Source organism: Ailuropoda melanoleuca, chromosome 3, assembly GCF_002007445.2.
Source record: "Ailuropoda melanoleuca isolate Jingjing chromosome 3, ASM200744v2, whole genome shotgun sequence".
NCBI lineage: Eukaryota > Metazoa > Chordata > Mammalia > Carnivora > Ursidae > Ailuropoda > Ailuropoda melanoleuca.
Window position 1 is genome coordinate 105,277,154 of NC_048220.1, and position 25,851 is coordinate 105,303,004.

Below are 25,851 nucleotides of genomic sequence, written 5' to 3' on the forward strand. Positions count from 1 at the left end.
AGGCCACTCCCTACTGGCTATGGGGGCCCTGTCTACATCCACAGGCAGCTCTCCGAGGACCTGCTTCTCGCCCGCGAGGCCCTGGAGAAGGAGTCCCAGTTGCGGCGCCAGCTTCAGCAGGAGAAGGAGGAGCTGCTGTACCGGGTGCTCGGGACCGATGCCTCCCCTACCTTCCCCCTGGCCTCTGTCACCCCCACCGAGGTCTCCTTCCTCGCCAGCTAGGGCCCAGGGCCTGGGCCCATGACGCCTGTGGTCACAGCTCCCTCTTGAGGACTTACCAGAGAAGACAGCAGGAGCCTCTCCTTTTCCCAGGAAGGGCGGAGGGCAGGCGTGAGATGGGAGCCAGGGTGTGTGCCCAGTGAGCCCTGGGGGCTTGGGCCATGAAGGATCACCCATGGGGCTTCCATTGAGTTGGCCCAGGGAGCAAGCAAGAGGAGTCCTTCCGTCCCTCCCTGTTCTCTCTGTTCAAATCAGGGAAGTCCTGAGCTTTTCCCAGGGGCAGCCAGTGCGGCTGAGGCCATCTGACAAAGAGACAACCCCCCTGGTCCTGACTTGTTAGCTTCCCCCAGATGTTCTCGCCTCTGCTCAGACCATCCCTTAGCCTCAGTTTACCTCTCCTCTAAAAGAGCCAGGGGGACTGAACGAATGATACTTGAGTCTCTACAGTGTCCCATTCTAGGATCGTCTGAAGGTCAGATTAGGGGCTGGGGGACAAAAGAGAAAGTGGGCCAAACCCTGGGAATCAACAGGGAAAAGTAAGCAGCTGTAAAGGGGGTCACTAGAGGCCCTCGGGGCTGACAGTGCCATGGCCCAACCCAGCCGACACAGGGGCTGGGCAGGACCTGGGGCATGCTACTGCTCCTGGTCGCAGAGTCCAGTCAGCCCAGGGGCTAAGCCAGAGCTCCTCCTACCTGACCAGGCCAGGATCACTCCCTCAGCCCTCTGGGTCTCTCAGTCTTGGTGCATGGGCCACCTCGTGGGTCTGGATACACCTGACCGCCAGAGTTGGAACCTTATCCCTGCACAGGTGAGGAAACCAAGGTGGGGAGTGGGACCCACAAAGCCAGGACTAGGACCTCATCTGTCATCCAGCTCTTTTTTCTCCACAGGCTCTGGAAAGATCAGATGTGGGACTTAGTCTTCCTCCTCCTTCCTCCAGCTGTCCCCAGCCACTTCCAGGCTCTCTCTTCCTCTTGCTCCCTACCTTTACTCCTTCTACCACCCCTGATGCCAGGCGCCAGGACCCCAGAGCCTGGCCCTCAGCTTCCCCATCAGTGCAGAGGGGTGGCCATAGTCACCAACCTCAGCAGGCCTGTCCAGCCCAGACTGTCTGTGGATTCAATATTCTTCTCAGGAAGCTTTGGGTCAGCTGGACACTGTAATGAGAACCCCTCCCCTGCACAGAGCATTTTAATTCAATGCTCTCACATACACCCCCCTCCTGTCAGCTACCTAAGATTCTCGAGGCCAGTTCTTAGCCCTCTTCAGCAGCAGAGCAAACTGAGATCACAGGAGCCGGAGGGCCTTGCCTGAGATTCCCCAGCTCCAGCCCCAGGCACCAGACCAGCGGGTAAGAAAGGTCAATCCAGTAGAACTGAGGTTTGCTCCATCATCCCAGACTGCCTTCTTCATTCCCCTGGATCTGGTCTTCAGCCATTTCTTATTCTAGGAGTTCAGATGTGACTCCATTTCTCCATTTCTCCCCTAGTAGGGCTAGGGGAGGTTATCTGTCTGGGAGCCTTGGGAACAGCTCTGGAGTGAAGTACACACGTACTTCTTCATGTGACTTTTCCCAGAGTTTGTCTGGGATACACTAGTTCATTGCACATTAATAGGCATGACCAAGAAAAGAATTGATAACCAAGTAATTTGAGAAACTCTAGATTCAGTCAAGTTAAACAGATCTGCAAAACGCAGGACTTCTCAGAACCTTTAGTATATGCTGACGTGAACTGCAAATTTCCAAGAAGGAAGCAGAGTGTCCTGCATTTTCTAAACTCCTTTGACCAGCTTCCTACCCCAACCTAAGCACTTCAGGCTGCAGAATGCACTTTAGAAAGCATCATCTTAATTGAGAGGGGCTGGGCTGGAGAAGGGGCAAATTGTGGGGAGCAGGGTTTCCCTTATGCAGCCTATGGCAAATGTGAGGACATAAACTGTGGCCACGCCCTCACCCTGGGCAGACAAGCTGTGGGAACTATGGCGCTGTGTTTATTTGGCCCCTGTGTTTTCCTGGGAGAGAGAGGAGGTGGTTCCTTACTGAGGACCCCTGCTAGTGGCAGGGATCATTGAGGAATATGTCCTGGACCTGAGCGACTTGTCAGGGGCTCTGGGCTCCCTCCTCGGTTGTTGGTGCCCCACTGACTCTGGCTTTGCCCAGCCTTGGAGTGGGGACTGATGCTGGAGTGAAGGTTGGCCATCAGAACAGGTCAGGGCTTGGAGGGAAGCTGTGAGGTTGATGAAGGCGTGGAAGCTGCGATGGGCGGGCAGAGTGCAAGGGGTGAGTGCGAAGGTTCTTTTTGCACTCTTTCGGGAGTGACAAGTCCTTGGCATCAAAAACACCAAGGTTCACACAGTTACCCACCCCGTTTCTGCCCATTGCTCCACACCAGGATACCTGCAGCGAGGGAGGAAGCTAGGAAGGGGCAGGGGAGACATGAGGTCCTCTGGTCATGTAGACACGGGTGGTGGCGGTCCCCGTAGCCTGAAGGTTGGTGGCCCAACAGGTGTAGATGCCAGAGTCCCCGGGCCGGGCCTCTTCCAGGGTTCTCCCTGCCTCCTGCTGTACCTGCCCTCTTGGCGATCGACACTGGCCCACTTGCTGACATAGGGGGGTCAGCCCAACTGCAGGGACAAAAAAATAACTGTCCTCAGCCAGCCCAGGCGTCCTCTCTGACTCAGGCACCAGGAGGCAAGTGAGAGGCACTGTGTGCTCCTGCAGGGATAGGGGCTGGGCCAAGGTCACACCTGCAGATCAGAGCACCTGGAAGGCCAGGTTCTTTGTGGCAAATGTGAGCTTCTCAAGACCCTGGGGAGAAGCTGGGGTCTCCTCCCTGACTCGAGGGGAAGCAGGAAGTAACTTGGCTGGGAGCAGCACCCCGCAGTGCGGCACTCTGGTTTTGTGTGGCTGTTGATGGGTGCTACCTTCGGGGGGGGGGGGGTTCTATTATGACAATTGTTTGGGAAACACTTGAGTCAAGCAAAATTAAATTGGAGAGACTCAGACCACTGAGTCTATCACGTGTCCTTGTGAGTTGTGAATCTCCAAGGTGGGAGGGAAAAAAAAAAACACTTTTTTTCAGGGTTTGGGACTGGAATTTTTGGTATCCTACCATTCCAAGGAACATATTTGGGGAAAGGCTAGCACAGCAAAGCCATGTCTCCCAACCATCTGTGTGTTCTTTTCCCCTTATTGGGTTTCCATTTCCATTTTGGACAAGCGGGAGAATGATCCCCCACTCTTTCCCTCCTAAGGCCTCTGGGGAGCTCACCTTCACCATGTCTTTGCTGGTCCACCCTCCCGCCAAGGCTCCTGTCAAATTCCAGCTCTTCCAAGAAGCCCTTTTAAGAATTCCTGAAGTTGTCTGTGCTGGTGGATCTCCTGTGTGACCCAGCTGCTCTCCAGGTGTTTGAGGGCTCTGGGGCTAAGTTCTTTGAGAGGAAGGAACATCACTACCACCCGTCGAGTAACACCTTAGGAAGGTCTGGCCCACGCAGGTGCCCGGGAAACACTTGCTAATGGATTTTGTCCGTCTCTTCTTACACACCAGCCGGAAGGCCTGAGCACTTGCCCCAGCCCCGTGTTTGCGAGATCTGGGCCGGTCTGGTCTCTGCTTGAATGTCACCTCAGAGAAGACTGACCACTCTGTCTTAAGAAGACCCTATCAGGTTGCCCTGTTGTATGAGACTTCGATGTAGCGCTTAGTATGCTCTCCATGATCATGTTCATTTCCCACGTCTTCCTCCCCGTTTAGATTGTGAGCTTGCAGACAGCAGAAGCCAGAGTTCTCTTGGCCTCATCCTTGTGGTCTCCACATTAAGTACGGTGTCTAGCACATGGTGGGTGCTCAGTAACTATTATTGGACAAATTAACAAAAAAACACATTACACATTTTATACAGGAACTAAACAAGGAAACAGAGGCCCAGACAAGGGAAGTGACTTGCCCAAGGTCACTCAGAGTAGCAGTCCAGCAGTGGTTCCACTCTGCCACTATCGCTCCTGACCTTCACCCTAATTCCTCACTCCTGGGCTCTTGGCCAACACACTGTCACCACAGACACACATACACAGCCTTTTCTTCCCTTCTGCTTACCTTCTGCCCTGGATATTCCCAGATAAAGTCCACAGCCATCTCCGACTCACCCAGAGACCTACAAGTCACACTGAAGTTCTCTCCTAGTTGGACTGATGTGGCTGAAGCTTGGACAGTGGGTTTGGGGGAGGAAGATGGGTCTGCCATGGAGAAGATGGGCGAGAAATGGGGACAAACATGTTGAACTGATTGTTAGAACGATTGAATGAACGGCAGAATGGTTAAGTTCATAGAGGATGAATGGTTGGGTTGGTTGAATTGATAGAGGATGGGTAGTTGATGGAACAGGTGATCTGATGGAAGATGGGTGAATGGAATGGTGTGACATGATTGAGAATGACTGGATGGACAGAAAGGTTGCTGGGTGCAAGGTCACTCAATAGCTGATTTGCTGGCTGTCTAGACAAGGTAGTTGACTACATGGGGTGTTGTTGAAAGCTGGTTGGTTGGATAGAGTTCCATAATCCACAGAACCCAAATCTGAGGTCCCTAAAGGAGACATCACTCCCCATGCCCTGCCCACCCAGGCCCCAGGCCCACGCACAGCTGACGTGGATCAGCATGTACTTGGTAGAGATTTGTCTCCAGACACCCAGGCTGGCCAAGCAGAAGAGGGAGCCAGCCAAGGAAGCCCAGGGCCAGTGGACGGTGAAGGCCTTCTTCATGTAGAAGGACATGTCGATCCCATCCACTGGGACTTCCTCTGGGGGGACCTCCCGCCGCAGTGTCACCTCGCCAGAGGGTTGGTCACCTGGCAGGGAAGCAGGACCGGCTGATGGCTGCGCCACTGGACCACCTCATAATAATCCTCAGTGGGGACAAAGAGCTCCTCTGGGTCTGGGAAGGAAGGAGGGAGAGAGAAGAATGAACGTGGCCTAGATTAGTTATTTCCTGATGCTCCACCACCCTCGGGCATGGTCTTAAAATCCCACTTTCCCTGCCCCTTCTCAGTCCTAGACTGAGAGCTGAAGGCCGGCCTGCTAGTTCCAGCTTCGTCATTTCGATTGACGTTCTTGGAGACCTGGACTTCAGGGCACCTGTGATGAGGATGAAGGTCTTCCCCTGGCGGGCCTCGCCGTCTGCGCACTCGCTGTCCTGGCAGTGCTGACCAGCAGCTGTATTCCCCGGTGTCCGCACCCGTGGACTTGACCAGCTGCAGCTGGCCATGCTGGCCAAAGTGCTTGATTCTGAAAGACAGTCGTGGGGCTGGTCCAGGGTGAGGCGGGCAGGAGATGGGGGTGGCCTGAGACACCTGGTGAGCAGTGTTTAGCAGCCTGACCGTCCCCCTCCCCCGTGTTCAGCATGCTGCCCACCCAGTCTTCTCTGTTCCCCACTGACAGCAGGAGGATTTGCAGCGGCCCCACCTGGTTTCTGATGGCTCGCCTCTCACTGGCCCCATGCACATCTTCTACTGGGTCCATCTACTCATCCCAGAGCTTGTCCTTACATTGCAAATGGCATCCCCCAAACTCCTCTGTGCTCCTTCCTCGGCTCCTTCCATGTGTCCCTCTGTTCAGAACAGCAGAGCCCTCTAAGCAACTCCACCCCCTAACAGAGGCGGAGGCCCAGCAAATCTCACTTTGAGAGGCTGAACTGAGAGACGGTAGACAAATCCCCTGACCCAGTTTTATATCCCAGACTCTGCCTTCTTCTGGGGTGAGCAATGCTGGTGGGGTAAACTTTGCTTCTATTTCTGCCTTCCCAATGTTGGCGTCCCCGACGTAAGGGTATCTCGGCCTGACATTCAGGCACAGACAGGCGGGACAGTCAGCCTCCTTCCCTTCCCATTGCCACCTTTTTCCCTACAGGCACTATTTGCTGCCCCCAGAGCTGACATCCCGTACCGTGGGAAGCCACGTCTCCCCTTCTGTTAAACCACTATGCATCTGATGGGTCTTGTGAACCCATCTTACTGTTTCTTTTTTTTTTTTTTTTTACATTTTTTTTAAAGATTGTATTTATTGGAGAGAGGGAGAGAAGGAGCAGGGAGAGGGTGTATGGGGGAGAGGGACAAGCAGACACCACCAAGCCCGGAGCCCTTCACAGGGCTCGATCCCAGGACTCCTGGATCATGACCTGAGCCGAAGTCTGACGCTTAACTGACTGAGCCACCCAGGTGCTCCCTGGTTCTTTTAGATGCCTGTAGTTCTACCTAATGGAAGCCCATTGTGGGTTCTGGAACACTCAAATCATCATAAAAACTGCCCTCAAATTGTGCACTGCTGCCGCACTCCTAGGACCCATTCATGCTGTCACAGGAGATCCCCCAGCTCGCACCTCAGGTGTCCCTCACCTCCCTCCCCCAGCAGCTCAGCTCCAGGGCATCCCCAGACCGCAGTCTCAGTGAGTCCCGCCTTCTGGAAGCGGCCCCTCCCCAACACCTGGGTCAGGATGGAGGCGGCTGGGCGGTGTGGGGCTGCCCCCTCTGTGGGAGTCTTCACCCGCAGGGACTTCTGGCTCAGGTCTGATTTGGGTTTCCTCCTGCCTGTGGCTCCGGAGGCCTTCACCTCTCCAGGGATGGCGGCTTTGAGGCCTCTCTTTCTTGGAGCCTTCGGAGTTCTGGCCCGCTCCTGGACTTCAGCTGCAGAGAGACCGGTGGGTGTGGGGCCACAGCCTTTGCCATTCATCTCACATGGGGTCCTCTCCTCCCCCCAGCAGCTGGCAGAACCTCAGAGCTCTGTAAGGAACCCTCAGTCTGTAAAATTTTAAAATACAGACAAGCCAAGACAAAGGATTAAATTTGCCCCCAAACTTACCATCCAGAGATAACCACCATGACTATTTGAAGCATACTTTTCCAAGGCTTTTTAATGCAAATATTTTTAAGACATTGTTAAAAAAAATAAAATAAAACAATAGAACACATATTTTTAATAATCTGCCTTTCACTTAGTAATATGTTGTGATTACTATTCCATGTCAATAAACACACGTGCACCAAAACGTTCTGAACGATTGGCATGGTATTTCATGGTAACATTTCTTCACTGTTGGGTGTTTGGGTTTTTTCAAATTCTTTGCCAAAATAATCAGCTGTGCCATTATCATCTCATGCATGCACCTTTGATCAGATTGCTTCCTTAGAATGCATTCCTTAGCAGTGGAGCTGCTGGTGGGCTATGGAAGGGAACTTACACACTTTCTTATCCGAGTGGCCACCAGTATTTCAAAACCTTCTAGAACATGCTCCAAAAGAGGTCACTTAACCTGCACTGAGATATGTCTAGCAATGCGGAGCTCAGTATTTAACAATACTAATAGCGACCATTGATGGTGCCTGCTGTGTTTCTGGAAGAGTACTAGCTCCTTTCTATGCATTTTCTTATTTCATCCTCCTAATGGCTGCAAAGTAAGTGTTATTCTTATTTTACGACTGAGGGTCTTGAGGTTTACAGAGGCTCAGCCTCCCCAGGCACTGCACCAGGGAGCAGGAGACCCTGAGCTCAGACCCAGGTCAGCCAGGCTCCAGAGCCCATAGCGGCTCCCCCAGGAGTGTATCTTCAGGCCAAATGGCTCTAACTGCTAGAAAGACCTTTCAGATGCAGACCCACTATCTTTACCTTTGACCACTGATTGAATTTTTCTTCTCTGTGGAAGAGGACACAGCCATTTCACATGCCTGCCTGCCACCTCAGCCCCCAATTTTCTCTTCACGCGGAGAAGGTTGTGCAATTTGTACCAGCTTCTGAGGCTCTTTTCTGTCCTGAGAGTTCCTGGATACATCCTTCCCTCTTCGTCCCCACTGTTACCACAACTCGGTCCAAACCCTGGTCAGATCACATCTAGTCGACCGCAGTAGCTCCCAACGGGTCTTCTTGCTTCCGATCTGACATGCATCACCCACCTCTTCTTAAACTGTCATGTTAAGACCGTCATGTTAAGACCAGTTACAAAAGGCTCGGGCCACCCCACCCGTCATGGGGAGCGTGGCGGGGGGCAGGGGCAAGGGAAGGCCATCTTGTTTGGGCAGCAGCAACGGAAAAGATCCCAATGGAGTTTAGCAATTATCTCTTGTTATGGCCCCAAACCACCAGCACCAACACACACAGATACCAATGGGCAAAAAACCAACAAAACAGCAAAACAATGAAGGGACCCAAACCACCACTTTCAAGCCTGAGTCCTCTAATTTCTCGGAGTTGTTAAGAAAAAACTACACACCTTCTGTGTGTGTGTCATTTACTTGCACACAACTACCACTCACAACACTTCCGACACCAGATTAGGGGAAGGGGATTTCCACACCAAGCAATTCTCTGAAACACCAGCAGAGTGTCCCACACTTAACTCAGTTCTGACACTATTTACCTGGAACAAGCGTCAGACCCCACGGGTTAAGGGCCAGGTCTCACAAGGCTTCCCTCCCCCACTTCGGATGCCAATCCCAAGTCCCAGGTTGTCACCTGTGCTTCTGACCGACTGGCTATAAACTGGGGCTCCCATGACCCCCAAGCTGGGTTCGATAATTCGCTAGAATAGCTCGCAGAACTCAGGGAAACACTTACCTTTACCTAGGAGAAAAGACAGAGGTGAGTATCCGGATGGAGGAGATTCGTAGGACAAGGGATGTGGGAAGGGGCTCGGAGCTCCAGGCACCCTCCCGGCGCACCGCTCTCCCAGAATCTCCAGGGCTTCAGCAACCCGGAAGCTCTCCAGACCCCATCCTCTGGGGACCTTTATGGAGGCTTCTTCACACAGACAGGATCCGTCATTACCTCAGTCTCCAGCCCCTGCCTCTCCCCCTCCTGGAGGATGGGAGGTGGGGCTGAAAGTTCCAAGCTTCTAATCATGGCTTGGTCTTGCTGGTGATCGCCCCCATCCTGAAGCCCTCCAGGAGCCCACCCAGAGCCGCCTCATTAGAACAAAAGACACTCTTATCACCCAGGAAATTCCAGGAGATTTAGGAACTCCACGTCAGGAACCAAATATTAGAACAAATGATGCCCCTAGTACTCTTAACACTTAGGAAATCGCAAAGGTTTTAGGATCCTGTGTCAGGACCTGGGCAGAGACCAATATATTTAGTTTCTATTATTTCACAACAATGTAAAAGGTCTCCCTAGTGGGAACAAGGCCTTGCCTGGCCTTGGAGGGATAGGGAACTCAATAGTTTGGGGAAGTTTGGGTAGTTGGGGAGTAGGTTTATTGTGAATTTCTTGCATGGGAAGAGCACTTAGTTTCCAGAGAATTTTTCCAACACCAGTCTGGTTTAATCCTTTCCATAGCCTGGAAAGAGCACCAAACAAGCAGTATTATTCCCTTTTTACAGGTTGAGAAACTAAGCATCAGAGAGAACAGCTGGGCTCAGTATATTAATGAGGTGACCTAGAACAGTGCAGTCTAGCATCTAAAAACAAAGATTCTCTAAGGAGTTATCTAGGCCACTCCAGAGAAGGGGTGGGGAGCCCGGGTGAGCTGATGGAACGTGGACTTTAGAGCCAATGGTGCTAGACTTTGAATCTTTGCTCCACTATACACAGCTAGCTGTGTGACCTTGGCCAAGCCATTTCATTTCTCTGCGGCCCATTTTCTTCATTTAGAAAATGGGAATGAAAATACCTGCCTTGCAGGACTGTTTTGTGTATTAAATGAGATAATATCCATGAAGCAGTGAGGGCAGTGCCTAGCTTATAACAGAAGCTCAATAAATCCTTGTCATCAAGAATACTGTATTCTTTTCCAATTGTCACTGTAACAATTACCAGACTTGGTGGCTTGAAACAACATAAATTTATAATCTTATGGTTCTGGAGGTCAGAAGTCTAAATTGTGTCTCACTGGGCTAAAATCAAAGTGTCAGCAGGGTTGCAATCCTTCTGGAGGCTCTTAGAAAACCTTTTCCCTTGTCTTTTCCAGCATCTGGAGGCTGCCCAGATACCTTGGTTATGCCCCATTTATCCACCCTCGAAGCCACCACTGTTGGATGCCACCACCTCCCGGGATCTGCCATCTGGCCCCTCTTTTGCTTTCAAGGACCCTGGTGATTACATTGGGCCCACCTGAATGAATGAATAATCAAGACCACTTCCCTACTTTAAGGTCAGTTGATTAGCAACCTCGATTCCATCTCTAGCCCTAATGCTTCTTTGCCATGTAAGGTTCTGGGGATTAGGACGTAGATATCTTTGGAAGACTGTTATTCAGCCTACCGCAAATAGTATATTTTTTGAAATGCAGATATAAAGCTAATGCTTTCATAGGCAAACTTCCATAGATAGAGGCCTTCCATGAAGCAGAAGCAAGCCAGTCACAGGGCAGGATAAGAGAGGGTTAGGGGTACCTGCTGGGTCTTTGACTGCCTGGACTGGGCAGCTGTTGTTACAGCCTCTGGCTGGAGGTATCTTTGGGTCCTGGGTCTGGAATCCTGTTTGATCCGGGATTGAAATTCAACTGAGGGCTGGGCTAGAGTGGCCCCCAGAGTTGGGGCTGTGCTGGCTGGATTCCGACAGGGCCCACGAGGACCTCTGTTTTGGGGGAGCGTGCTGTAAATACATCTTTCTGAGCAGGGGCTCCACTGCCCAGCACGCGGGCCGCTGCGCTGTGGCGGAAGTGACTCTGCGAGCCCTCAGGTGCTCAGCTTCGGAGCCTCTGGGTTTGCCCAGCCAACAAGTCGCGTAGGAAAACTGACAGAAGATGCCAAGTCTGCTCTCTGGATCTGAGGAAGATGAGAATGATCTTAACTAAGAACTCGTGGGCACGCAGGCTCTGTGCAAAGTGCTTTGCATGCATTATATTATTAAACGCTCACAAAGGGGTCTGGAAAGGGTTTCGAAGATCACGCAGTCCAACCCCGTCATTGTGCTGATGAGGAAGCTGAGCTCAGAGGGGGGGGACTCTGCCAAGAGGGCGCAGACAATCCGTGGGAGAGCTGAGCTCACTCCCTCCACACCCCCCACCATGCCGTCCACAGGATACTCCTGGGAAAGGCAGAAACAAGGGGTCTCAGGATGCCCCAGGGCAGTAAAATATTCGAGATAGATGTCCATGCCTGAAATGACACAGAGGAGCAGGCAACAGGACAGCCAGCAGAGCGCTCGGGTTCGTTGTGGAGGACCCGCAGCTCAGACCTCAGAAGGTGTGGCAGTAGGGGCTGCAGGGGAGAGACGGATGGGGACCGAAGGGTGGGAGCAGGGAAGTGGCAAGGGACCCCTGGGAATGGGAGGGGAGGGGCCTGCCCCAGTTCAAAGGCAAATCCAAATCCTGAGTCCTGGCTTCTTTAGGACTCCAAACAAAATGCTTTTCTCTAGGTTCCCCCTGCCAAGGTGAATGGAGCTATTCAGAGCTCTCCCTGCTCAGGAAAAAACAGTCCTGCAGCCAGGAGAGGAGTGTCCCCCAGGGCACAGAAGGTCACAGGAGGGTCATGAGGGGGCCTGAAGGACAGGACTACTTGAGGACCAAGCAGGTGAGTGTGGCTGGGAGGGAGTGCAGCTTGAATTGGACTTCAAGCAGGGGGTGGCTAAATCTGCAGGCGGCAGCCCACTTCCGCATAGCGCTGAGCTAAGAAAGGCTTCACATTTTTTAAAAAAATACATGAAACCCTTCGTGAATGTCCTTGTCATCCCTGCGCCACACTAGACTTCTCTGTCTGGCTCCAATTTTAGTGGGTGTGCTGCCAAAGGGTGCACTTAACCATTTCTAAATGGTCAAAAAAAATCTACATTTGGCGACACATGAAAATGATATAAAATTCAAATTTCGGTGTCCATAAATAAAGCAGAATTGGAGAACGGCCACACTCGTTGGAGTACGTACTGTCTGGGGCGGCTTTTACACCACAGCCGCAGGATGGGGCAGCTGCCAGAGTCCCAGAGTCGGGGGGGCCCCCAACACCCAAAATATTTACCATCTGGCCCTCTGCAGAAAGTTTGTCAACTCTTGCTCAAAAGCTTGGTATTTCTCTCTCTCTCTCTCTCTCTTTTTAAGATTTTATTTATTTGAGAGAGAGAACACGATCTGGGGGGGCGGGGGGGGGGAGCAGAGTCCACTGATCAGGAAGCCTGACGTGGGGCTCGATTCCAAGACCCGGAGATCATGACCTGAACCAAAGGCAAACACTTGACTGACGAGTCACCCAGGTGCCCCAAAGGTTGGTATTTCCAAAAAATAATTTTACTGAAGTAAATAATATGTAAATAAAATTCATGCTCAAAAAAGATGACAGATGAAGCTTAAGTTCCCTTTGACTCCCCCTCTCTACTCCCTGCGCTTTCCAATTTCCTCCAAGGTCACAGCCTGGGTGACCGTTCTAGACCTCCTCCTGCATTTCCATCAGCCTATGTACCTATCCCTAGAGAAGTAAAGGGTTGTTTTGTGAATTTTTCTTTCTGTAAATGCTTTTAGACTCTGTGTGGTTTCATTAAACTTGCTTTTTTTTTTTTTTAACTCGGCCATGTTCCTTGGCCCTGTGTGGAGACCCACCTTGATACATTTCGCTACATAATATTCCATGACTTGGCTCTAGGTTTATTATTCCCTCCCGGAAGGACACAGAGCATGTTTCCTTTTTGCTATTGGAAATAATGCTGCAAAGAGCAAGGAGCATTTCAAGGTTCAACTAGCTACATGTCCTTGAAGATTTAAAGCTTGTTAAATGAGGGAATGGTGTTCCGTACAGATATGTGGGCAGATGTATTCTCACTCATCTGTGTGACTCGGGACACACCACCAGGCAAGTCCCTCTCAGTGCAGCTGGAAGCCTCCTGCTCTCCTGCAGAGTTTTGTGTACCTGCCAACTATTTGTTGTAAGCAGGTAGAAAGCCTCCTGGCTTCCGGTTGAAACAGGATTCCCTCTATACAAACTCAATGTTTATTCTTGGAAGGTAGTGTGCAGGGGTGAGAAGTCGCAGAGAATGGGGAGGCTGGGAACCTGGGGCCTGTTCTCACCCGCCCACTTGCTGTGTGACCTTGAACATCCCCTTTGGGCTTCAGTTTCCCCAGCTGTTTAAGGAGAGTATGGGACACTTAGAGCTCTGGTCTTTCAGAGCCCTGACATCCTCTTTTCAGTGACCCAGTCCTTCAAGGAGCGGAAGGGCTCTGAGATCTCGGTGACGGTGTGGGTGCCAGCCACACAGGCACAGTGCTCCCAAGGGAGGTGCTGGGAGATAGGTGGGGCACCACGCTGAACCCACGTTCTCACTGATCGTTCCCCAGGGGAGAGATTGCAGGAAGAGAGTATCCATGCTGCCCAGCCCAAGGCCCTGGAGAACGTCCATTGCGGTCTTGAGCCCAGGGTCCAGGATCTGGAGCACCCTGTTCCCCTCCATCCTACAGCACTTACCACAGTTTGTTGTTCACGGGAATTTGTGTGATTGTGTCATGAACGTCCATCTCCTACCCTCTAGGGCGTGAGTTCTGTGAAAGCGGGGGCCTGGTCTATACTGCTCCACCCTTTATCCCAGTCTCCTAACACAGTGCCTAATACTCTGTGAGCTCTAGACAAGCCTCTGCTGAATGAACAAATGAGCTGCTCCAGCCTGGTTTCAACAACAGAGACATAGCCTTCTCTCTAACCCAAGGGCTCCCAAGGAGACAAATAAGGAGGTGTGGAGAGCAGAGGGGGCGCGGTAAAAACAGTCCAGACAACATCTCACAATTAGAAAGGTCACTCCCTTCCTGGGTGTCAGCCCTCGGGTGGGAGTGTCTGGAATAGTAGACCTCGGTGGGAAAAAATACTCACTGAAGCTTTGAATTGTAGTATCCATTCATTTATTCATTTATTTCATTCACCAAATATTTACAGACTCTACCAAGCAATGGAGACATGAAGACAGGTATTAGCCAAAATCACACAAATAAATATCGAATCAGCAACGAGGACAGTGCTATGATGGGAAAGAACAGGATCCTAGGAGAGACGATGGGGAGGGGTGTATAAAGTGCACTGGAGAAAGGATTAGGAAGGAATTTCTGAAGAAGTGCTATTTAAGGAGAAACCCACAAGAATAGTTAAGCTTCTACCAGGCTTACAAGAAGAGCTTTCATTCCATGGAAATGGAATGTTTCAATAGAATTTTGAGTGAGTCATGGGATCTCAGAATCCCAGACAGATAATCTCAGAGTTATAGAATCTTAATCCTGCAGAATCCTGAAACAAACACTTAAAGACTCTTCAACAGCAAATGGAACCTTAGAATTGAATGCTAGAGATTCAAAGTCTTCACATGTGAGAGCAAAGGGAATCGTTGAGATAATTTATTCCCATCCCTTTCTCTACTATTGTACAGACAGCAATAGAACAAAACAAAAGTGCACAGTCATAGAACCCAGCCAGAACTCTCACCTCTTATTATTCATAGATTGGACTCTATCCATTTAATAAATAATAATAATAGCAACAATGCTTATATTTATTATCTCATTATTAGAAGCTAATTGCTGCTAAGTGATTTATATCATTATATCAGTGAATTCCAACACCAAACTCGTGAGGCAGATGTTTTGTAATACCCATGTACTATAACTAAGAAAACAGAATCTCAAGGGGGAAAGAAAATGGTTAGTGGTCACTCTGCTAGAATGTCATGGAACCAGAACGCTAGGGCTTTTTTTTTTTTTTTTTTTGCTTATTTGCTTTTTAATTTAAACACTGTGCTCTAAAGCATGGTGTCACACAGTTTTTCCTTATTACAGTGGCTTTCAGGCCTTTTCACAGTGACCCCAGCCTTCTTGTAACTCCCTCCTTAGGGGTCAAGGTAACTTCTTGGCCCGACTTTATTGGGGGACCTGGAAGGTCTGTAGCTCACTCTCACCGTCAAAGGAGACTTCTGAAACTTAAATGTGCTGTTAAACCCAAAAGAAGCGAGTCTGCTTATGGAATCCAAGAAACAGCATCTTAGGGTAGGCACTAGATAGCTACGTTATGCCCGCTCAGTGAATGAGCCTCCCTGGGTCCCAGGTTCCATGTCTTTGAGGTGAAATGATTGTGCCTGCTCTGCTCACCTCGGTTGTGGAGAGATAATGCATGCAAACATGCTTCATGATTTACGAAATACATGTAAGCCTTCTAAGGTTCAGTGGTTTCTCTTCTACCTTGTGCCTGAGAGTATGGATGGATCTCCTCTCAATGCGGGGTGGGGGGAGGGCAGTTTGGAAATATGAGGAGCCTCAAAACATATTCATTACCCTTTTATCTGGAATTCAAGTTTTAGGAAACATCTTGAAGCCGTGCTGAAAAATTCAGAATCAACCTAAATGTCCAACAATGGGGGATTAGTAGATAAATAAATTATATTACCATAGAAGGGAATTTGATAGAGTTATTTTCAATGTTTTGGAGAATATTTAATCACACAAAATAGTGTTCACAACAAATTAAGGTGTATCAAGGAAAATAATATTTACGGTAAGTTTCAGGTTTTTGCAAATAAAAGTATACGTGTGTGGCACAGAAGTTCTCCAGCAGCGCTGTTGTTAAACTCATTGTTACTGTTGTTGTTGTATAGTAAAGGAACAATGTTATCGTTGCATTGCTGTAGGGTATCTTTGGATTGTAGGATTATGGTTTTAAATTATTTTCCTCTTTTGATTATCTATAATGAGTACCCAATATTTTCACAATAAGAGAAACAAAAATCATTAGAAAAGTGGTTCTGCGATTTTTAAGCCTATTTTTTGTTTGCAGACTGTTTCTCCATCTTTCCACCGTCCAAGTGACCCACCTGTCCAAAACTCACTGTCCCCCCGTCCCTGAGACCCTATGGCTGAAAATAATCTGCTTCATGCCAAGTGGTTAGAAACTCCTTCTGTTCTTCCCCACAGAGAGGAGCAATCCCCAAGTCTTTCAGAGGAATACCAGGCACTGAGAATGTGGAAGAAGAGGGTCTTCCTGGTGGCCCTGTGAACAGTACTCCTGGGGGCTCCTTCCTTTAGTGAAGGTGAAAATGGGAATGCGCCAGGCCAGGCACAGTCCCCTGATGGAGGCCGGCAGAACTGGAATCTGCCAGCAGGCGGCAGTATGTGACCATTTGCAGCTTCTCCAGGGAACAACCCCGAGATCGCCAACGTTTCTCCCCTGAAGACAGAGAAACTACAGTCCAGAGAAAGGAGGGGAGAGAGTCTGCAATCACAATCCATTGTTCTGCTCACATCTCCACACCACATTGTCTCTCTTACAAACACTTCAGAAGGGCCGCTCTATGTAGGAAGGGGCTTGGAACAGCACTAAAAAGATGAAGTCATCTTAGCGTGCTTCCGTCCCACATTTGCCTCCTTCCAGGCTTTGTGTCCACCAGCCAGTGAGGTTATGTGACATATGCTTATTTGCTATTCCACAGTCCCTGGATGTTTACGTTGTCTCCTTTCTGTGGGTAAAAATATGATATGGGGGGGCGCCTGGGTAGCGCAGTGGTTAAGCGTCTGCCTTCGGCTCAGGGCGTGATCCCGGCGTTTCGTTTCGGGCTCGAGTCCCACATTGGGCTCCTCCGCTGGGAGCCTGCTTCTTCCTCTCCCACTCCCCTGCTGTGTTCCCTCTCTCGCTGGCTGTCTATCTCTGTCACATAAATAAATAAAATCTTTAAAAAATATATATGATATGGGACCTAAAAAGCTTTCTCTGTATTTCAAATTATTTTCTTAGAACTGATTCCCAGAAATGACATGATCAGTCAAAGAAAACGAGCAGTCTATTAACCTTTTTTCTGCAGCTCAGGGGATAAGGCCCTGGGCTCAGCAGTCAAGGGGACCAGGCTTTCAATCCTGCTTCAGTCATTGGGGCTGACTGGGGGCAAACGCTGTATTTTCTCTGAATGTCAGTCATCTTTACTGCAAGTGAAGGACACTAACAGCCCCTACACTTGTACATTAGAGCCCGTTCTCTCTCCAAATATTGCTCCCTCTCTTCCATTTCTTCACTTGATCTGATCATTCCCATCAGCTCACAAATATGCTGTGATGTCACCAATCCTAAACAAATAAACCAAAACCCTCCTCTTGATCCCCATCCCCAACCAGGGACGCCCCATTTTCTTTGCTGGCCTTTGCAGCGAAACTCCTGAAACAAGCAGTTGGCACTTGTTTTCCTAAGCCCATTCCCGTAAGGCCCTTGCCCCCAACACTCCACCGGGCCTGCTCTTCACAGGAAACGTCAACCTTCATATTGCTAAACACAATGACAGATTCTTGGGTCTTGTCCTACTGGACCTAAGAGCAGCATTGGCACAACAGACCGCTCCCTCCTCCTTCAAACGTTTTCTTCCGCTTGCTTTCCAAAACACCACACGCTCCTGGGTTTCCTTGCACCTCACTGCAAGCTCTTTCCCAGTCACCTCTGCTGAGTTCTTCTCTTTCTGATTCTTTTTTTTTTTTTTTAAGTTTTACACTTATTTAAGTAATCTCCACACCCAACATGGGACTTGAACTCACGACCCCAAGATCAAGGGCTGCAGGTTCTTCCAACTGAATCAGCCGAGCACCACTTTTCTTTCTGATTCTTTTTTTTTTTTTTTTTTAAGTAGGCTCCTTGCCCAGCACAGAGCCCAATGCGGGGCTTGAACTCATGATCCTGAGATCAAGACTCTGAAATCAAGACCTGAGCTGAGACCAAGAGTCAGACACCTAAATGACTGAGCCACCCAGGTACCCTCTTTCTGATTCTTAATGTAGGAGTGACCCGTGGTTCTCTTCTCCTTTGATGAGCTCATCACTTTCTCTGGCCTTGAACAGTAGTCCTATGCATGTGACTTTCAAATCTGTATCCCCAGCCCTGACCTCTTTCTTGAATGCCAGATGTGTCTATACAACTGCCTCTTTGACATCTCCTCTTGGATATCTAATAGAAATCTTAAACAAACTGATCAAAAACAAGTCATTTTTTCCACCACTTCAACCACCCAAATTTCTCCTCCTGCAGTTTTGTTCATTGCTGTTCATAGTAACTCCATCCTTCTAGTGGGTCAGGCCAAGATCCTTGAAGTCATTCTTGGCTCCTCTCTCTGTCTCTCACCTTTTATCCAATCCTTCAGGAAATCATGTTCATTTTACCTTGAAGTCCATCCAGTCTCTAACCACTTCTCACCAACTCCATTTATGCCACTCTGGCTGAGCCACCAGTATCTCTGACCCAGATTACTCCGAAAGCCTCCTACCAGATCTCTAGCTCCTACTCTTGCCCCCCATTAGTATTCAATATTCTTGACACAGAAATATATCATCTCCAGAATATATAAAGAGCTCTTACAACTCAACAACAAAAGCACAACCCAATTTAAAGAATGGCACAGGGAAAAAAAATTAAAATGGGTGAAGGACTTGAATAATTTGAATGGGCAAAGGACAATTCTGCAGAGAGGATGTATGTACAAATGGCCAATAAGCATATGAAAAGGTGTTCAACATCATTAGTCATTACCCGGAGATACCAAAAAGAGAAAAGAAAAGAAAACACTCAGCTATACTTCAGTTATAAAAACAGAACACAAAACCACAAAATACCATTTCACACTGACTAGGATGGCATTTAAAACAAAAAATAAAAAATGGAAAATAACAAGTGTTGTCAAGGACATGGAGAACCCTGTGTATTGCTGGTGGAAACAGCTCAGCAGTTCCTCAAGTGGTTAAATATAGAATTACCATTCAGACTAGCAATTCCACTCTTGGCAAATATGGAAGAGAATTGAAAACAAGCCCTCACACCAGTATTTGTACACAAATGTTGATAGCAGCTCTGTTCACAATGGCCAAAAAGAGGAAACAACCTAAATGCCCATCAGCTGATGAATGGATAAGCAAAAGGTGACATATGCGTACAATAAAATATTATTCAGCCGTAAAAAGAATGAAATACAGACGCATGCAGTAACATGGAGGAACTTCAAGACCGTTGTCATGATGGTTAATCTTCCATGTCATCTTGACTGGGCTAAGGGATGCCCAGAGAGCTGATAAAACATCATTTCTGGGTGCGTCTGTGATGGTTAGCATTTGATTCACTGAGAGATTAGCATTTGGTACAGTAGACTAAGGACCTGCCCTCACCCATTTGGTCAGGCATCATGCAATCTATTGAGGGCCAAATGGAACAAATAGCAAAGAAAGGGTGAATTCAGCTCTCTCTCTTCTTGAGCTGGGATGTCTATCTTCCTNTTTTCTTCCTTCTCTTAGACCCCCCCCCCCCCCCCCCCGCCATTCTCAGGCCTGCATATTCTAGCAGAATCACACCACTGGCTCTCCTGATTCTCCAATGTGCAGACAGCAGATTATGGGACTTCTCAGCCTCCATAAACTGCCTGAGCCAATTCCCATAATAAATCTCCTCCTATATCTATCTATTTCTATATACCTTGTTCGTTCTGTTTCTCCGGAGAACCCTAATACAATTATGCTAAGTGAGAGGAGCCAGACACGAAACCATTTCATTTATATGACACATTCAGAATAGGCAAATCCATAGAGGCAGAAAGCAATTGGTGGTTTCCAGGGGCTGGGGGAGGGGAGAATGGAAAAAAATCACTTAATGGGTTCGGGTTTTCTTTTAGGGGGAGGAAACCGGTTTGGAACTATGCAGAGGTGGTGGTTAGATAAGAATGTGAATGTACTAAATGTCACTGAATTGTTCACATTAAAATGGTTAATTTTATGTTACGTGAATTTTACTCCCAAAGAAAGAAGAAAAAAAAATGTCATGTCCCTCCTCTACTCAGCACCCTGTAACAATTCCCCAAATGCCTCAGAGTAAAAGACTAAGTCCTTACAAGGACCCACAAGCCCTCTCCTCCACCCCCATTTGATTTGGTCCCTCCTTATCTCTGTTCTCCCGGTACTTTCCCTCCCCCTCACTCCACTCCAGCCACACTGGTCTTCTTGCTGTTCCTGGAACATTCCAGGCCTACTCCAGCTTCCAAGCATTTGCTCCAGCTGTTTCCTCTGGCTGAGACACTCTTCCTACAGCTTGGCTACCTTCCTTGCCTCTTCCACATTGTTTTTCAAATCTCCCCCTCTCATTGAACAAGGGGTCTTATCCTGCAGATTACCTCATCTTTCTGTGGGGGTCCCAATGGCAGATTCATTGGCACTGATTGAAAAATCCCTGATTGACCAATTAAGACTACATTTCTGGGGGAGGTTGAAACAGATTAGGTATTAATCCCCAAGCCACGGTTTGTGAATTCAGTCTCAAAGACTTTGGCCCAGTGGTTTTATTTTTAACAGATTTCATCATAAGGTAATTATGTTCATTTCTTCTTAGTCTCCTACTAGATTCCATTCACCTTTCTGGTCACAATTTAACATCACTCTCATTTGGATACCCAGGTTGGGCTTGGTTCATCTGCTGTGGGCCAGCATTGCACTTTAGAGATTACAGCTGTACAAACTTTATTGTAACAATGACCTAACCATCTGTCTTCTGTGAGAGTGAACACTCCATGTGGGTAGGTCAGGGCCCCACTTCCTATGTGTTCACTTCAGTCTCCAGGCTCAGTGCCTAGCATGCAACAGGGACTCAATACATTTTGTTGGGGGAATGAATATGTTGGGGAGGAAACAATTCCTCAGCCCTTCCAAGATCCTCCTAGCTGGATTAAGAATCAAATTGGCATGAGACAGATTAACAGGAGAAAATCAAATTTAGTTTCATACGTAAGGGGAATCCACACAGACATGGAAATCCCAAAGACACTGAGGCAACATTACACTTATATGAGCTAGGCAGAGGGGTAGGGGTCTGAGGAAGACCATTAGCAGGAAGGTGAGAGATGTCTGGAAAATAAAGTTTGCCCTGTTATGAAGATAAGTTTCTTAGGTAAATTGGAATGTCTTGTTAAAAGTTCTCTTCTTGGGCACCTGGGTGGCTCAGTTGGTTGAGTATCCAACTCTTTTTTTTTTAATATTTTATTTATTTATTTGACAGAGAGAGAGAGCACACAAGCAGGGGGAACAGCAGGATCATGACCTGAGCCAAAGGCAGAAGTTTAACTGACTGAGGCACCCAAGTGCCCCTGAGCATCCAACTCTTGGTTTTGGCTCAGATCCTGATCTCAGGGTTCTTGGGATTAGCCCCCTCTTGGTCTCCATGCTCAGTGGGGAGTCTGCTTGAGTATTCTCTCCCTCTGCTTCTACTCTTCCCCCAACTCGTGCAAGTGAGCTTGCTCTCTCCCCCTCAAATAAATAAATATATCTTTTTTAAAAAGTTCTGTTATTGGTACAGGCTCTTGCCAATGTAAATTTAGGCAGTCGATGGGGAGGTAAAGAGCTTTTCCTGACTCTGGTTTTAACTCAAAATAATCTTCATGCCAAAGTGGTCCATCTTGGAGCAGCCTGCTCTTGGCCCCTATAAATAGATGAAAGGACATAGTTTCCAACCAGGTCTCCTTGTGGGAGGCATAGAGGATTCTGAACTAGTGAGAGATTGAGGACAGCCATTGGAAAAAGCTTTGAATATCACTATCTTTTGGATGAACAAATTTATAATCAAAGCAGTTAAGTGTCTTGCCCATGCGAACTCAGCAGGTGAGTGGCAGCCCAGGTTGCCATCTGTCTATCTTTTCACCAAAGCAGAACTTCTAAGGAGGTGTAGGGGATGGGAGATACTACTGACCTTTGCTGCAGGACCACCTCTTCCAGGAAGTCTTAACAAATATCCTGGGGGACAATCATTCTGTTTCTTCTGGATTCCCAAATAGATGATCATTTTCTGTGTTCTAGCATTTGCCACACAGCCCTGGGTTTTAACTGTCTCTTTGCCTTTCCTCTGAACTATGCACTCCCCAGAGCCAAGCTCAAGTAAGTGTCCCTCTGGAGTCACTAGACCCAGGTTCCACCCGCAGCTCCACAACTTACTAACTGTGCCACATTGGTCAAATAACTGGACGTCTCTGGGCTCTCCTACTCAGCAAGTGGGTAAGTAATGTCACTAGCCTAGTGGGGCTATTGAGGAATGTTATCTGATCAGGCAGATAAAGTGCTTGGCCTCAATTTTGTCAAGTCTCAATGTTCTGTTTCTCAACAAAGCTTTGGCGAGTGGTAGGAATTTGGGGGGAAATGTCTAGTTCAGGAAATCGGAAGCCCTGACTTCTGGTCCTGAGTGGCCCTGTGACCTTGGCCAAATCCCTCTATCTTCTCTAGGTCTCGGTTGGGGTCTGAGAACTGACGTAGGTGCTGACGGGGCCCTTCTCGGCCGGTGACATTCTAAGATTCTAGGAGCGAAAGAACTTGGGGGTGGGGATGGAGGAGGGAAGGCGGGGCGAGCCGGATTGGCCTCCGCGCGCCACGTGTCCGGCCCGCGAGCCTCCGGCTGTCCTCCCGGCCCGCCCCGCGCTGCGGCTGCTGCTACTGCTCGGCTAACGGGCTCCCACCCTGCGAGCTCTGTGTCCGTCCGCCCGTTCGCGACAGGAAGCCTCCGCCGCGCGGTGAGTGGGTTGAGGCCGGAGAGGGGATCGCATCAGGGGACCCCCCCCTCCCGGGGACTGCAGAGACGCGGGGACGAGCGATAAACGCCCTGTCATTGCTGACCTGTGCCTCCCGCAGGGCTCCTGGGAGGGGCGCGGGCAGGTGGGGGGCCGCGGGGGCGGGAACCCGAGAGGGTCTTGGGCTCGATGTGTCTGGGGGAGCGCAGTGGAACAATCTAGGACTGCGGGCGCAGAAGCGGAGGCTGGGGGATGGGAGGGTTTTTTTTTTTTTTTTTTTTTTTTTTTTTTTTTTTTTTTTTTCGGGCGGTCCTAAGGACCCGCAGGGAAGGGTGTGGCTGAGGAGGCCAAAGACGGGCTGCCGGAAGAGGCAGACCCTCCAGGCGCTTGTGAAGTGGTTTCTGTGTGTTGTTGGGGCGAGGGCTCTCGGTGTGCAGACCCGTGGGGAACTGACATGTTCACACCCCAGGGACCCTCCCGTCCCCTTGGGACCACCCATGGCCTGAAGGAGACTTGCAACTGGGCCCTAAGGCCAGATGCCCCACCCTTCTGCCACCCCTCCGGAAGCCTAGTTTAGGCCCTACCAAAGCTTAGGTCTTCAGATAACTCCCGGAATACCAGCATGGGACTGAAATACCCTGAATCCAATCCCAGCTCCACCACCGACTTGCAGTGTGACCTTGAATCGGTAGCTTTCCCTCTCCGAGTCTCAAACTACTCCTAGTCCAGAGCTGATAAACCCAGCCCCTCTCCGTGGAAATGATGGCTATTGTTAAAATTGATTAACTTGTCAGCTGCAAGGAATGATCACAAGTTTGGGAAGTCTTGATTCCAGCCTTGGGAAGCCTGGGCTACCCTTGTAGGCCTTGTAAGGGGAGGGGTGGGGTCCTTTGGGAAGAGAATCCAGCCTTTGCTTCCTTCCTACCCCTCCTTTTCTCTAAACCCCCTCGGGTCTTCTTTGACAATTCCAAATTTGGACATATGGCTCCGGGGTTGGCCAAAGGACTCTGGTTTCCTCAGTCTGCCCTTTTCACTCACTTCCCCCTCCTGCCCCACCCAAAGCACACCTGAAATTGCTGGCCCCACTGACCCAGAAAGGATATCCTGTCGTGCTTTGCCCTTCCAGGTGAATGACCGTTCCAGCTGCTGCTCCCACAGACCCTGCCCTTCTGGCTGGCAGGCCCAGTGCCACCCAAAGGGCACTGGCCTGGGAGTCCGTGGAAAGCAGGGTTACAGTTACCCGGCGCTGGAGGGCTCCTTGGGCAAGGTCCTTCCCCGCATGGGCCTTCATTAACTGGCTGTAGCAAAGGCTGCTGAGCCGGCTGCTGCTTCCCACGCTGGTATTCTAGGGTTCAGCTGTCCTAAGACTTAGGATTCTGGGAGTTGGGTGGGGTTGGGGAGGGAGGCCCAGGTCTGCATCCCCCTCTGCAGCTGTGACAGTCACTCATCCATCTTCCTTTGCCTTCCACCCTTTGTTCCCAAGGCACTGGCTGCTTGGATTCAGAAAATATTTGCGGTTTCTGGGTAAGGGCCATAGGTCTTGCTGGGGCAGAATGTGGATACCAGTGTGTAGAGTAGGGGGCTGTCCTTGGGAAGTGTGGGACCTTGCCTGGAGCTGACCCCGGGAAGGGGTGGGGGACGCTCTGCAGTGTTGGGGAGCTGCCAGCGTCTGGAGCCCTGGAGCCACTGCACTGCAGCACCCAGCAGGAGCCCTGGGCCACCAGGCTCCCGCCCCGGCCCCAGCCGCTGCCCTGCCTCTGAGCAGCCGGGCCCTGGGCACACCTAGCCCTCCAGGCCTTTGTTCCTTTCTCCCTAGAGGGGCAAGAGATGTGCCCAGGGCACCCAGCTGGTAAAATGGGTTGGGGCTGCATGACTCTTCATGTTGCATTATTCTAGGATTTTCTGGGGAGGCCCGGGGGTATCACTTAGCCTCACCCCACCCAGCTTCTCCAAGATACTTCCTGGGTGGGGACAAGGTGCAGGATGTGGTCTGTACCCTGATTTCTGAGCATGCAAGTCCGGGGCTTATCCGCACCCCTGCCACTCCCACAATGGAGGAGAGGAAGACTCGGGGAGGGGGGGGACCTTTATGCTTAGAAACTTCTTGGCTTGGAACCCAGCCACACTGCATTTCCTTTCCTCCTGGGATCGAGAAGCTCCCGTTCTTTGAGCCTCAGATTCCCCATCTGTAAAAAGAGGATGAGACTGGTGCTCACTGCCTGAGATTATAAGATGGCAGATGTGAGAGTGCCTTGTGAACTGTAGAGTGCGGTGCACAGAGAAGCAAGTGCTCCTGTTGTAATCTCGGAAGGGTGTGGTGCTTGAGAAGGCAGGTGACCTGAGCCTCAGTTTCCTCATCTGTAAAACGGGTGTCCCGGTACCTCTTAAAACCGTAATTAAATCATAACTTCTGTTACTTATTGAACCTTCCAACTTGCCAGGCCCTGGCTGAACCCTTGGTATATTGGATGCTGCTTCCCTGCCCATTTTGCAGATGTGAAAAGTCAGCCCTCAGAAGTTAGGGGAGAAATACTACTAAACGCACATGTGTTTCCTATGCGTCAAGGCCACCTCTAAGCTCTAGATGTGTCTTCGTTTCATCCTCACCACGACTTCTCTGAGATCGGCACTATTTTTATCCTGTTTTACATATGAGGCTAAGTACTCGCCCAAGGCCATGCAGCTCCTGAAGGGCAGGTCAGGCTTCAGTCTCAGGCAGTATGGCTCCAGCCTGTGTCCTGTTGGACTCTACAATTCCTACTCTCACAAAAGTGACCTGAGCTGGGATTCAAACCCCAGCCCATCCATTTCCAAGCCTGGGCAGCCTGATGATCTCCTGGGGCCTTGCCCAGCCCTGAGATCAATGGTTCTGAGTCAGGAGAGGGAAAGACACTGCTTTCTAAGAAACCCGAGTGTCTCAAGCTGGAGGGGGTTGTGCCCAGGCCCAGGGCCAGGAGTGGCATTTCCCCAGGCTTCGTCAGAGGCTAGCTCCTGGAGGACGGTGGGGCTGGTCCTGATGTCTTCCTGCAGCCTGGGGGAGGAGCCATCTGCAAAAGGGGAGGGGAAAGATCGTGATCTTACAGGCCTTGGGCCTCTGAAGTCTGGTGCACACATCCTGGGAGGTGCTAAGATGATTTTCTGGGGTACAGAAAGAAACTATGAGGCCTTTTACTACATATGTTTTTAATCTCATG

At 49.8% G+C, this 25,851-nt stretch overlaps 2 protein-coding genes across 6 annotated transcripts in view; both read left to right on the forward strand.

Moving 5' to 3' along the window:
• The window catches only part of CCDC69 (coiled-coil domain containing 69), a 44,545-nt gene extending 32,933 nt beyond the window's left edge, over positions 1 to 11,612 (forward strand). For 2 of the 4 annotated variants that reach the window (XM_019801285.2, XM_034656840.1), the window contains exon 10: positions 45 to 3,244. In XM_019801285.2, the coding sequence (XP_019656844.1) occupies positions 45 to 222 (178 nt within the window). In that variant the 3' untranslated portion in view covers positions 223 to 3,244. Of the gene's footprint in view, positions 1 to 44; positions 3,245 to 3,474; positions 6,912 to 10,172; positions 10,356 to 11,563 lie in introns of those variants that run through there. The other 2 variants (XR_004624263.1, XR_004624264.1) reach the window with 2 other exon arrangements.
• Positions 11,613 to 22,505: 10,893 nt separating this feature from the next.
• Positions 22,506 to 25,851, forward strand: part of ANXA6 (annexin A6) — a 45,093-nt gene continuing 41,747 nt past the window's right edge. For both annotated transcript variants that reach the window (XM_002920755.4, XM_011226901.3), the window contains exon 1: positions 22,506 to 22,660. The gene's annotated coding sequence lies outside the window, so the exon portion shown is untranslated. The remainder of the gene's footprint in view (positions 22,661 to 25,851) is intronic.